Source organism: Schistocerca cancellata, chromosome 2, assembly GCF_023864275.1.
Source record: "Schistocerca cancellata isolate TAMUIC-IGC-003103 chromosome 2, iqSchCanc2.1, whole genome shotgun sequence".
Taxonomy (NCBI): domain Eukaryota; kingdom Metazoa; phylum Arthropoda; class Insecta; order Orthoptera; family Acrididae; genus Schistocerca; species Schistocerca cancellata.
The window spans coordinates 549144118-549156467 of NC_064627.1; the positions used below are offsets into that span (position 1 = coordinate 549144118).

Genomic DNA, 12350 nt, shown 5'->3' on the forward strand with positions numbered 1-12350 from the left:
TTGCCGCGATCAAAGACTGTTTTAACGTAAACACAATCCAGACCCTCGGATAAGGTCTCAGGCGACTGGCTAATTGCTGCCTACAAGAAAGTACGAGAAGGTATTTATGATTGCAGGACATGTGATCAGGAAGTCGCCAATCCCTCTAGCCGTTACTGTCAATAGAAGAATCCAGGTGATGCCGAAACCAGCTCCTCCTTTGGCCTCACTAGATTGAGCGAACAGAGGACACCGTTACAGGCCATCCCACCAGAGACAAAAGTCTGGGGAGATACCGGAAATGCAACCTGGTCCTTCCGCTCCGAAGGAAGCGACGCTAACCTTTTTCTTGGGGAGGAGTCTCCATCCACCACTAAGTAATTCGGCTACAAAGGTGGTCGTTCAAAGACTGCTTTTAAATGAAAAAAATTTAAACTACGTCGCCCTGCCCTTCGCTGCGATTACTTCACATTTCATAAATTTTTTAGTTACAATAACGTATAACCTATGTTACTGATCGAATTTGTATGTATTGTGTCACTTCAGTTTTGATCATGGAGGTGGAAAAAGAAGAGAGATGGCACTAGACACTTACACCGTATATTGTTTTGAAGCCAGAGTGGGCGGGGCCTGCCGCCATCTTAAATAGCATTGGCAGACTACTGCTTACGACTGCTTCTTGGTCATTATTTCTGTTGTGAGCACGCGTCAGTTGTCTTAAATATGAAATATTACAAGTCTTAAATGAATAACATAGTGTCAGGAGGGCAGCTTCGAGCGTTTTTCTGTTCTTAAATATGTATTTGCTCTAGTAATACGACACATTTGGCTTCGTTACTGCAATTTATTTTCTGTTGACATATTTCGAATAACCAAGAAGAGAAGCAAGTGATGTGAAAATCATGCTGTCGTAATCAATTTCATTCTACGTTTACTGTATTTCTATCGATAGCAAATGAAGCTGGCACTCCGAAACCAATGCTTGTTTGCTTACTGGTACTGCTTCTTGTTCGTTACATTTTCAGCTTTCAACAAGTACGCGAAACATTTCTAACGTTCACGTTTGAAAAAAAAAAAACTTGTCTACGTGTTTTTTGCTAGTCTGTAAACCTGTGCAGTAAGGAAAAATGGAAGGCATGATATTGTTTCTTCTGCGTGTCAACTAGCTGAACGATTGTTGAAATGTCAAAGAAACAGAACTGTGTGGAGGTGTACCTCTATGCAGAATAGAGCTCTTGTTTTATTAGATTATCAGTACATTAGTTTCACTGTAGTTTACGCATCTTCTCTATTTTAAATCTTACCTGTGATGCGTCATTCAGTCTGTGACCAATGATAGCAATTTACACGATAAAAAAAGGTATAATTTTTAAGCACGTTCCAGCACTGCGCAATGCTATAAATGTGTTTGAGGGAATGGTCTCAAACGTTTAGGCCACGTAAAATGGATATTTTACTTTAACATGTATGTAAGTCATTTTTTTAGTAATGATAGCCTAGCCTATGTAACATATTAGGCCCAACTTTCCAATAGTAGCCTAATGGTTTCTTTTCATGGAACGTTTCTCGCCAGTAACTCTGTCAGTTTTTCAGGAATAAACAAGCATATCACATTGGAATGTACATCTGTTTTGATCATCTGTTTCATTTTACTTCTGAATTTCATTTTGAAGCTTTCAAAGTGTAGGCTGTACTATCCGTTGTGATATACCAGAAGTTAGTTAATTTCATGTTCCACGTATCATTTATACAATAAATCTTAATGACGTGGGAGGAGTAATTTTATATTAATTTTTTTTTAAATTGGCTCCATGCTGATCATTTATTAGTTTGTTGTTTTTCAATTAAAGTCAGATGTTAGTCAATAATTCCTGGTCATCGCCACTTATACTCTACAATAATAAATAGTCTTCTGCGGAATAGGAGGAATTTTCAAAGAGAAACGTTTTGAGTTAAGTTTCAAATTTTACTTTGCTGTCTGTCAGGCATTTTATATCACTGAATACGGGCCAAAACTTTCGGTTGCAGCATTATGAACCCCTGTTTGTGCTACAGACAACCTTAATGTGGTGTAATGAATGTCATTGTTCCTGATGGAGTGCAGTGGATTATTTCCAACGGTTAGTCTGCTACTCACACGCCGAACAGCGGTCAGACACGACGGAAAGCGTGTTCATATAGGCTTTTGGCCAAAGCCTTCTTCCGAAAGGAAGCAAAGCACACGCACACGTTCATACAAATATAGAAATGAAACTCATACACACATGACCGCTGTCTCCGGCTGTTCTAGCCACAATCTTTTTTTAAAGAGGGAGGAGTGCGAACATTGAGTAACTATCGGCTGAAGGAATTTAGGGCATGAGATGCTGCACCAACAACCAGAGCGGTCACGCAGCCGTGTATTCTGTGAGGGCGAGGCCGTTGATACGGGATGGCTCGGATGTCGGAGCGTTCGCGGTTTGAAAGACAATGAAAAACACAGGAAAGAGTAAAGTAAATAGCGCAACCACAGTTCATGTACAAAGAAGAAAATATTGCTTGAACGGCTCCATATACGATCGGATCGATTAGTACCCCAGTAAACGAAGAAAGCTGGCATTTTTAATGAAAAAATTACGTATCCAGACGATCACAGCACCAGATGCTATTTGGGATATGACTACAAAACTCGATAGATATCTCGAACGGCCGAAATTAGGTCCGAGAACGCCAGACTGACATCACAGCGAAGTGTCACCATTGCTTAGCTGGGAGGTAGCGTGCTCGCCTCCCATAAAAACGGGCCCGGGTTCGATTCCCGGCAGGGTCGGAGATTTTCTCCACTCGGGGACTGCGTGTTGTGTTGTCCTCATCATTATTTGATCCTCATTACCGGAGCGCAAGTCGCCCAATGTGGCGTCGACCGAAATAAGACTTGCCCTTGGCGGCCGAACTTCCCCGGATAGAGCCTCATGGGCAATGATGCCATAGGTTCATTTCATTTTCTGTCACCATGGTGAACCATGGAGGTATAAATGCCGTGAACCTATTCATATCTTCGGCCACAAAACAAATAGAAGTCGATCACCTTCGCGGTACACAGTTCTAAGTCTCTCAGATGAATCCTCCCAGATCTCCAAACGGTTGTTTTACTTAGTCGCTATCGAGGTAAGATTTATATTTCCTTAAGCACAATGTAGATACAGTGGAGGTAAGTGGAGTGAAATGGAAAGAGGACAAGAATTCTGGTCTGATGAGTGTTGGGTAATATCAAGAGCAACAGAAAATAGTATAACGGGAGTAGGATTCGTTATGATTAGGAAGGTAGGGCAGAGAATGAGTTACCGTAAACAGTTCAGTGACAGGGTTGTTTTCATCAGAATCGACAATAAGCCAACACCTACAACAACAGTTCAGATGTACATGCCGACGTCGCAATCTGGAGATGAAAAGATAGAGAAAGTATATGAGGATATTGAACAGGTAACTCAGTACGTAAAAGAAGGTAAAAATATAATAGTCGTAGGGGATTGGAACGCGGTTGTAGGAGAAGGAGTAGAAGAAAGGGTTACGGGAAAATATGGTTTTGGTACTAGCAATGAAAGAGGAGAAAGACTAATTGAATTCTGCAATAAATTTAAGCTAATAATAGCGAATATTCAAGAATCTGAAGAGGAGGAAGTATACTTGGGAATGGCCGGAGATATGGGAAGATTTCAGTTAGATTACGTCATGGTTGGGAAGAGACACTGAAATCAGATACTAGATTGTAAGGCCTACTCAGGAGTAGATATAGACTCAGATCACAACTTAGTAGCGATGAAGAGTAGGCTGAAGTTTAAGAGAGTAATCAGGAGTGGTCACTGCGCAAGGAAGTGGGATACAGAAGTACTAAGGAATGAGGACACCCGCTTGAAGTTCTCTGAGACCGTAGATTCTGCCGTAATGAATATCTCAGTAGACAGTTCAGTTGAAGAGGACAGGAGATCTATAAAAAGGGCAATCACGGACGTCGGGAAGAAAACCGTAGGTACAAGGAAGGTAACCGCGAAGAAACCGTGGATAACAGAAGAAATCACTGAAGGAAGTAAGTTCAAAAAATGTTCAGTGAAACTTAGGAATACAGAAATACAAACCACTTAGGAACGAAATAAGTAGGAAGTGCAGAGAAGGTAAGACGAAACATCTGCATGAGAAATGTGAAGAAAATGAAAAAGAAATGATTGTCGAAAGGACTGAATCAGTATTGTGGAAAAGTTAAAAGAACCTAAGGTGAAATTAAAAGCAAGGGTTGTAACATTAAGATTGAAATGGGAATTCCGCTGTTAAATGCATAGGGGAGACAGAGAGAGAGAGAGAGAGAGAGAGAGAGAGATAGAGAGAGAGAGAGAGAGAAATATGCTCAACTATATTAGACTGCGTGACAAAGTGAAAAGCCTGGAGTAAAGCTTACAAAGAACTTGTCAGTATGAGTCCACTTATTGTTAAGACAATGAACCATCTCTGCCATGATTGGGTTCTGAAGGGTCTCTAACAGCCACTGTATCCTCTCCCTACGAAACCTGGCTCACATCTGCTCCAAATGGTCTTGGACATCTTGGATACTAGCACTGAGACTGACATGATATCCCTTCGGTTACCACACGTGTTCTATTGGGGACAGATTTTGGGACCTTACTGCCCACGGGAATACTTCAACTTCGTACAGACAGTTCACAGAGACACGTTTCATGTGGGTAAGACCATAGTCCTGTTGAAAAATTGTACCACGATACTGTCACATGAGAGATAACACGTGACGTCGTATCATGTTCGTGACATATCTTTACAAATGTTTTTTATTCCAGTCTTTGATCACAATATCAATTCTTTTGACGATGACCTGTTTCAGTCCGTAATGACCATCCTCAGATCTTTTTTACACCATGTCATAAAGTGATTAGGCCATAATGGCATCGTCAAAAAATATAAATATAGTCAGCACAACATCGTACATAGATCTAAAATAAGGTGTAGGATAGGCTACACAGTCATTATTACAACTGGCTACTCGAGTAGCTTGTTACGTGTGTATGTGTGTAGACTGATATTTAACCAGGTCTTCTGGGTGCTTCACATTTTTGTCATGCACTGTATAAGCTCTCGTCAATTTTCTGTAATACTACAACTTTTACAACTTGTTTTTGTTTGATTATGTAATGAGGAGGGAAAAAAGCTGTTTCACTGATGTCCATGAGGCTGTGGTTAAGTCGAACTCTCCGAGTCTGACGGCCCCTATGGCCGAGCGGTTCTAGGCGCTTCAGTTCGGTACCACGCTGCTGCTACGGTCGCAGGTTCGAATCCTGCCTCGGGCATGGATGTGTGTGATGTCCTTAGGTTAGTTAGGTTTAAGTAGTTCTAAGTCTAGGAGACTGATGACCTCAGATGTTAAGTCCCATACTGCTTAGAGCCATCTGAGCCATCTCCGCACTTTTTTCCTCCTTTGCCGGCAGGTCATCAGCACAGCAGGAAATGCTCTGTATAGCCTGGAGAATAACAAATCACAGATTTAAGCTTTGAATAGCCCTGTTAGGTGTGCAGTTGTCACGCTCTGCCACAGAGTCCAAGGATGTGGGTTCGTGTTCCGAACCGACTCACACACGGATCTACTCCAAACGTTCCTCGCACCTTATTTTGCGCCAAAGTCTGAAAACCACACTCTCTCTAATATTTTTTTCCCGTAACTGAGCAGCAAGTTCTCTCAGATTCTACTATTAAAGTTATCATACTGACTTTAGCGTTACCAGAACAGTCAAGTTTGTTTCTTTGGGAAAATGTGCCATGGCATGCATATCCCAAACACAGCAAAACTCTCTTCTTATGCAACCTTGGCGTTCTTGTTCTGTGAACATATGATAAATTTAAGAAATTCTGGGTACGTGCTGAGCACTAATGTGACAAATGTGTCTTGTGTAGGTATCAGCATCCTGTACAAGAAGGCTGAGAAGATGGAACGCAGTCTTTTCTCATTCATGGACCCTTTCATCGTTGACGTATGGATCTTCGTGGCAACAGCCTTCCTCGGCGTCTCCCTCATTTTCTACATAGTGGCAAGGTGCGTGCGTCTAGTAAGATAGATCCAGTTAATTGTTTACGTGGATGGAATTAGTTTGGTTGGCAACGGGCTACAAATAAATCATCACCTTCCTTAATTCAGATCAGTAACATATAGCTTGTTCCAGAAATGTTGCGATGAAATTCGAGGGGTTGCAGATGATGTCTTGAGGAAGAAATAGAGGACAGGAACCCACATCCGAAAATGTCATCCAACGGCGCTATAGAGTGCCGGAGTTATACGCGCCGGCGTCTGCCGCGCGGTCACGCTTTCGGCAGTAAACGTGACTTCGTACGCTAACGGACCGTAGGTGGAACGTCTCGCAATGTTGTTTGTTATTCTGTGATCGCGACCGATTGCCACTGGAAATCGCCAATGGAGTAGATGGAGCTAGCGGCTGCGTAGACAGGCCTCGTCTGCTATGTATGCGATGCTCTATCGCCTCGTGGCTGCCGGTCTCCATCTGCAATTCATTGTTCTCCTGGAACCCTCTAAAATTTCCGATGTTTTCGGTGTACAGGACAAAAATAAACTTCTGACAGAAACCCTTGTCCGAAATCGCCATCCAACCAGGTAACAGAGCATCGATTTCATGGGCCACAAGATCTGCCTACGCAACAGCGGATAGGTGGCGTTTCTTCCATAAGCCCTTCAACCTAACTTGATACGGTGAGAATTTTCTAGTTTTAAGTCTCCTTGGATATCAGTTAACTAACACAGATAAACACATTCGTTAACACTTTTAGATAGTTATTCTTCAATAGTTTTTGTCCTATAGTTGCCCACGTAGCGTCTTTGATTATTAATCAAAACGTCATGGTCCAGGTTTCGAACCCCGCCACCGCTGAGATTTTGAATAAAAATCATCAGCAGTGGCGGTCGAAAACTTGCGGGATAATAAGTAGCCTCATTCTGCCGACGACCTTGTCAAAGTGGGTGAAGGAGCGGGTAGAGATTAAAAGCAGTCTCTTGCCCTTGAAGTGGGAAACTGCCCCTAAAGGCGGAAGAAAAGGCAAGGACCAACGGCATGAGGACGCAAAAGGCAATGGAAACCACTGCATTAAAAACACACAACGCGTATCCACAGGACATACGGCCTGTTATTGAAAAAGTGTCACGATGAGCTCTCCATTAGCAAAAGATTCTGGAATGGTCCCCTATCTGGAGCTCTGGAAGGGGTTTGCCGAGGGGGAGGTAACCATGAGAAAAATACTGAAGAACCAACGAAAGAGTAACGTTCTATGAGTCGGAGGGTGGAATGTCAGAAGTTTGAAAGTGGTAAGGAAACTAGAAAATCTGAATAGATAAATTTGTATGCTCAAACTAGATATAGTGTAACTTAGTGAATTCCCACGCCCGGGTTCCCGGGTTCGATTCCCGGCGGGGTCAGGGATTTTCTCTGCCTCGTGATGGCTGGGTGTTGTGTGCTGTCCTTAGGTTAGTTAGGTTTAAGTAGTTCTAAGTTCTAGGGGACTGATGACCATAGATGTTAAGTCCCATAGTGCTCAGAGCCATTTGAACCATTTTTTTAACTTAGTGAAGTGGGAAGAAGACAAGGATTTATGGTCAGCAGCGGGAAATGGTGTAACGGGAGTGGAGTTATGAATAGGAAGGTAGATCAGAGAGTGAGTTACTGTGAACAGTTCAATGATAGGATTGTTCTCGTCAGAATCTACAGTAGTCAACACCGACAACAATAGTTCAGATATACATGCCGAAGTATGTATATCTAAGTTCTAGGGGACTGATGACCATAGATGTTAAGTCCCATAGTGCTCAGAGCCATTTGAACCATTTTTTTAACTTGGTGAAGTGGGAAGAAGACAAGGATTTATGGTCAACAGCGGGAAATGGTGTAACGGGAGTGGAGTTATGAATAGGAAGGTAGATCAGAGAGTGAGTTACTGTGAACAGTTCAATGATAGGATTGTTCTCGTCAGAATCTACAGTAGTCAACACCGACAACAATAGTTCAGATATACATGCCGAAGTAGCAAGCCGAAGATGAAGAGATAGAGAAAGTATACGAGGATATTGAACGGATAATTCATTACGTAGAGGGAGACGAAAACCTAACACTCATGGGGTATTTAAATGCGGTTGTAAGGGGACGGATAGAAGAGAAGTTTCCAGGAGAATGTGGTCTTAGTACTAGGAATGAAAGAGGAGAAAGACTAACTCATTTCCGCAACAAATTTCAGCCAGTAACAGCGAATACTGTATTCAAGAGTGAGAAGAGGAGGAGGTAAACATGCGAAAGGCCAGGAGATACGGAAAGATTTCAGTTAGGCAGAGATTTCAAAATCAGATATTGGATAGTAAGGTATACCTAGGAGCAGATTTAAGCTCACACCACAACTTAGTGGCGATGAAGAGCAGAGGGACGTTTAGGAGATTAGTCAGGAAAAATCAATGCGCAAAGTAGGGGGATACGGAAGTACTAAGGAATGACGACTTACGCTTGAAGAACTCTGAGGCTATAGATAGTGCCATAATGAATAGCTTTGTAGACAGGTCAGTTGAAGAGGAGTGGTCATCTATAAAAAGGGTAATCACGGACGTTGGAAAGAAAACCGTACGTACAAGAAAGGTAACTGCGAAGAAACCGAGGGTAACAGAGGAAGTACTTCAGTTGATCGACGAAAGACGGTAGTTCAAAAATGTTCAGTAAAATTCAGGATACAGAAATACAAATCACTTAGGAATGAAATAAGTATGCAGTGCAGGGAACCTAAGGCAAAATGGCTCTATGAGAAATGTGAAACGAAATGAAAAAGAAATGATTGTCAAAAGAACTGACTCAACATAAGGAGAAGTTATAAGAATCTCTGGTGAAATTAAAAGTAAAGCCGATAACATTAAGAATGTAATGGTAATTCCACTGTTAAATGCAGAGGAGAGAGCAGATAGGTGGAGGGAGTACGCTGAAGGCGTCTGTGAGGGGAATGACTTGTCGAATGACGTGACAGGAGAATCGACAGTGTCGATATAGAAGATATAGGGAATCCAGTTTTAGAATCAGAATTTAAAAGAGCTTTGGAAGACTTACGATCGAATACAGGAGAAGGGATGGACAATACTGCATCAAAATTTCTAAAATCATTGGGGGAAATGGTAACATAACCATTATTTACGTTGATGTGTAGAATATATGATTCTGGCGATATACCATCTCACTTTCGGAAAAAATATCGTTCACAGAATTCCGAAGACTGCAAGAGCCGACTAGTGTGAGAATTATCGCACAATCAGCTTAGCTGCTCATGCATCTAAGTTGCTGGCCAGAATAATACACAGAAGAATGGAAAAGGAGATTGAGGGTGTGTTAGATGACGATCAGTTTGGCTTTAGGAAAGGTAAAGTACCAGAGGGGCAATTCTGACGTTGCATTTGATGATGGAAGAAAGACTGAAGAAAAATCAAGACACCTTTATAGGATTTGTCGACCTGAATAAAGCGTTCAACGATGGAAATTGTACAAAATGTTCGAAATTCTGAGAACAATAGGGATAAGCTATAGGGGAAATAGGTAATACACAACATTTACGAGAACGAAGAGGGAACGACAAGACTGGAAGACCGAGAACGAATTGCTCGGATAAAATATGGGGTAAGGCGGGGGTGTATTCTTACAGCCCTCTTGTTCAACCTACACATCGTAGAAGCAAAAGGAAGTGAAAGAAAAGTTCAAGAGTGCGATCAAGAATCGTGATGAACGGATATTAATGATAAAATTCGCTGACAATATTTCTGTCCACAGTTTAAAGTGAAGAACTACTGAACATACTGAATGGAATGAACAGTCTAATGAGTACAGAACATGTATTGAGAGTAAATCGTAGAAAGACGAAAATAATTAGAAGTAGCAGAAATGAGAACAGCAAGTAACTTAACATCAGGACTGATGGTCATGAAGTAGATGAAGTTAAGGAATTCTACTTCCCAGACAGTAAAATAACCCTTGACGGTCGGAGGAGCCGTGGAAGTCAGAAGACGGATGACTAAAAAATAGAAAAACAAAATGTTAACCACTTCTTTCGCATGATATTTGCATTGTTGCCTGGAGTGTTGCATAGTCTACAAATCTCAAGTTATTAAGTCTTTTCTCATTTATTCTAATTCACACTTTTTCAATTAATTTTTTCGAATAGACACATCAAGGACTGTTATAAATAGTTTCGGGGATATAAAGTCACCCTATACTGCTCTTTTAACAGAAAATTCCTATGCTAAAAGAATCTATCGCGATATCAAAGTCGTAACATAATATGTTTTCGTACTTTGTTCCACACACTGTACGGTCAGTGCCAGCATAACTGCAGTGTGACTGATAGAATTAAAAGCCTATTGGACGTCTACAAAATCTATAGGTAGTAACCTTTCATATTCATTTACTCGACTAATTGCCATTTGTAGGACATGTATATGGTCGATTTATACATGTTGATATTGTTTTTTTCACTGATCTTACTCCCCGTCTGTCTTGTTGGGTGTTTACGTCTACTTCTGCTCTCAGCAATCCGTGGTCGCTATCAGTATTAAATTGGTTTGCAACTGAAACGTCTTTGATTATTTTGTTTTGGTTTGCGACTGTAAAATCTACTTCATTTAGACTTTCATGATGTGGACTTCTTCATGTCCATTTTCTGTTGGATTCTTCTTAAAAAAGTGTTTGGCAACCTGAACAAGTGTTCCTCCTCTTTCATTCCTTTCATCGATTTCATTGCAATTTCAGAAACATCTTTTTTTTTTAAATACCAACATTGGCATTTAAATCTCCAGTTATCCAGCTTAAAGTGACAGTCCCGTCTTTCATCGTGTACGTATTTTACTTCGTCATTAAATGTTTCTAATTCATCGTCACAATGGCTTGAAGGAGGAGTGTATAGTTGTACTACTTGTAATTTGTATCTCTTTGATATTTTTAAAACAATCCGTGCTATCCTATATCATATGCCTTTTCCTATATCTTATCAATTACGCTCTTATTTACTAGGAAACCCACATCATTTATTCTTCTGTCTGGTTCTCATGAGTGGTACAAAATGTTTTCTGACCGTAATGTTAAAGTGTTACACACTGCTTCCCGGTATGGCGTACTTTATACATATCAACAACTGACACTTTATTCCTTCAACTCGTCCTCAGTTTCACTTGGTCTATGTTCACCTGCAAGTGATCGGCAGTTATATGCGCAGACATGCAGATGTCTGGCATTATCAACATTAGGTCCAATAATAGAGGGACTAATCTGGAATTTTTAGGTTAGCGTTACTCATCATATAAGACTTATTGGTTTAAAGTAAATTCGCCACGTTTGATTCAGAACATATTGGCGATCTAATTTTCCAGGCTGCCCCTAACATGGGGTACAGAGCCTTCAGCAGGTCACTCCACTGGAATACAGATGCTACAGATGTTTCTGGATTTGATACACCCCAGGTATTGTATTTCCTTGGCGCCACCTACATCTGGGATCCTTTCCCCAATACATTGCCTGGGGAGGTGCCCGACACAGCATGGGAAAAAAAGAAATATACGAGGGTTGGAACTTAAATAGTGGCAAATATTTATTCACAACAGATACAAAAGAGTTACATGTTTGTACCTGTTACTGTCCTTCAAAGTAGTCACCACCGTTGTGTAGAACCCGTTGCCAGCGATGTGGAAGGCGTAGCATACCGTTAGCAGAGCCACTTCTATTGATGGTGCAAATGGAGCAGTCTACTGCCCGTCGAATCTCTGGAACATTTCTGTAGCGAATGCCACGAAGTGGTTCCTTCATCTTCGGAATCAAATCAGTCACAAGGACTTAGGTCCATGGAGTATGGTGGATGGTACAGTACTTCCCAGTCGACCGAACAGAAAAGCCACAGCTTGCACTGTATGCGCCCGCTCATTGTCATGCAAAATAATGGGTGGGTTGCGCAGAAAGTGTCGCCGATTCTTTCGCAAAGCTGGTTGCAGGTGATGCTCCAAAAACAAACAGAGTAGTTAGATTTTGTAGGTTCTGGACCACTAGACCAATCTTATAAAAAATAAAAAATTACTTTTTAACACTCACAATTTTTTATTTTCCATAAGATTGATCTAGCGATCCAGAACCTACAAAATCTAACTACTATCCCTATTAATAATAATATAATATAATAATATCTATAATAAAAAATCATTTATCTTGCATACATTTCCCATAGGTGAATGTAATGTAAATAAATAAATTTGGTAATTAACTATTATTTTTTAAAAAAGCATTTTTATAACATTTTCTTAGCACCAAAAAGTTCTATTTTTGACT

General features: G+C 40.9%; 1 protein-coding gene across 1 annotated transcript in view; it reads left to right on the forward strand.

Moving 5' to 3' along the window:
• LOC126156153 (glutamate receptor ionotropic, kainate 2-like) overlaps positions 1 to 12350 on the forward strand; it is a 281981-nt gene that overhangs the window by 172930 nt on the left and 96701 nt on the right. The window contains exon 10 of the mRNA XM_049916279.1: positions 5914 to 6052. Within this exon, the coding sequence (XP_049772236.1) occupies positions 5914 to 6052 (139 nt within the window). The remainder of the gene's footprint in view (positions 1 to 5913; positions 6053 to 12350) is intronic.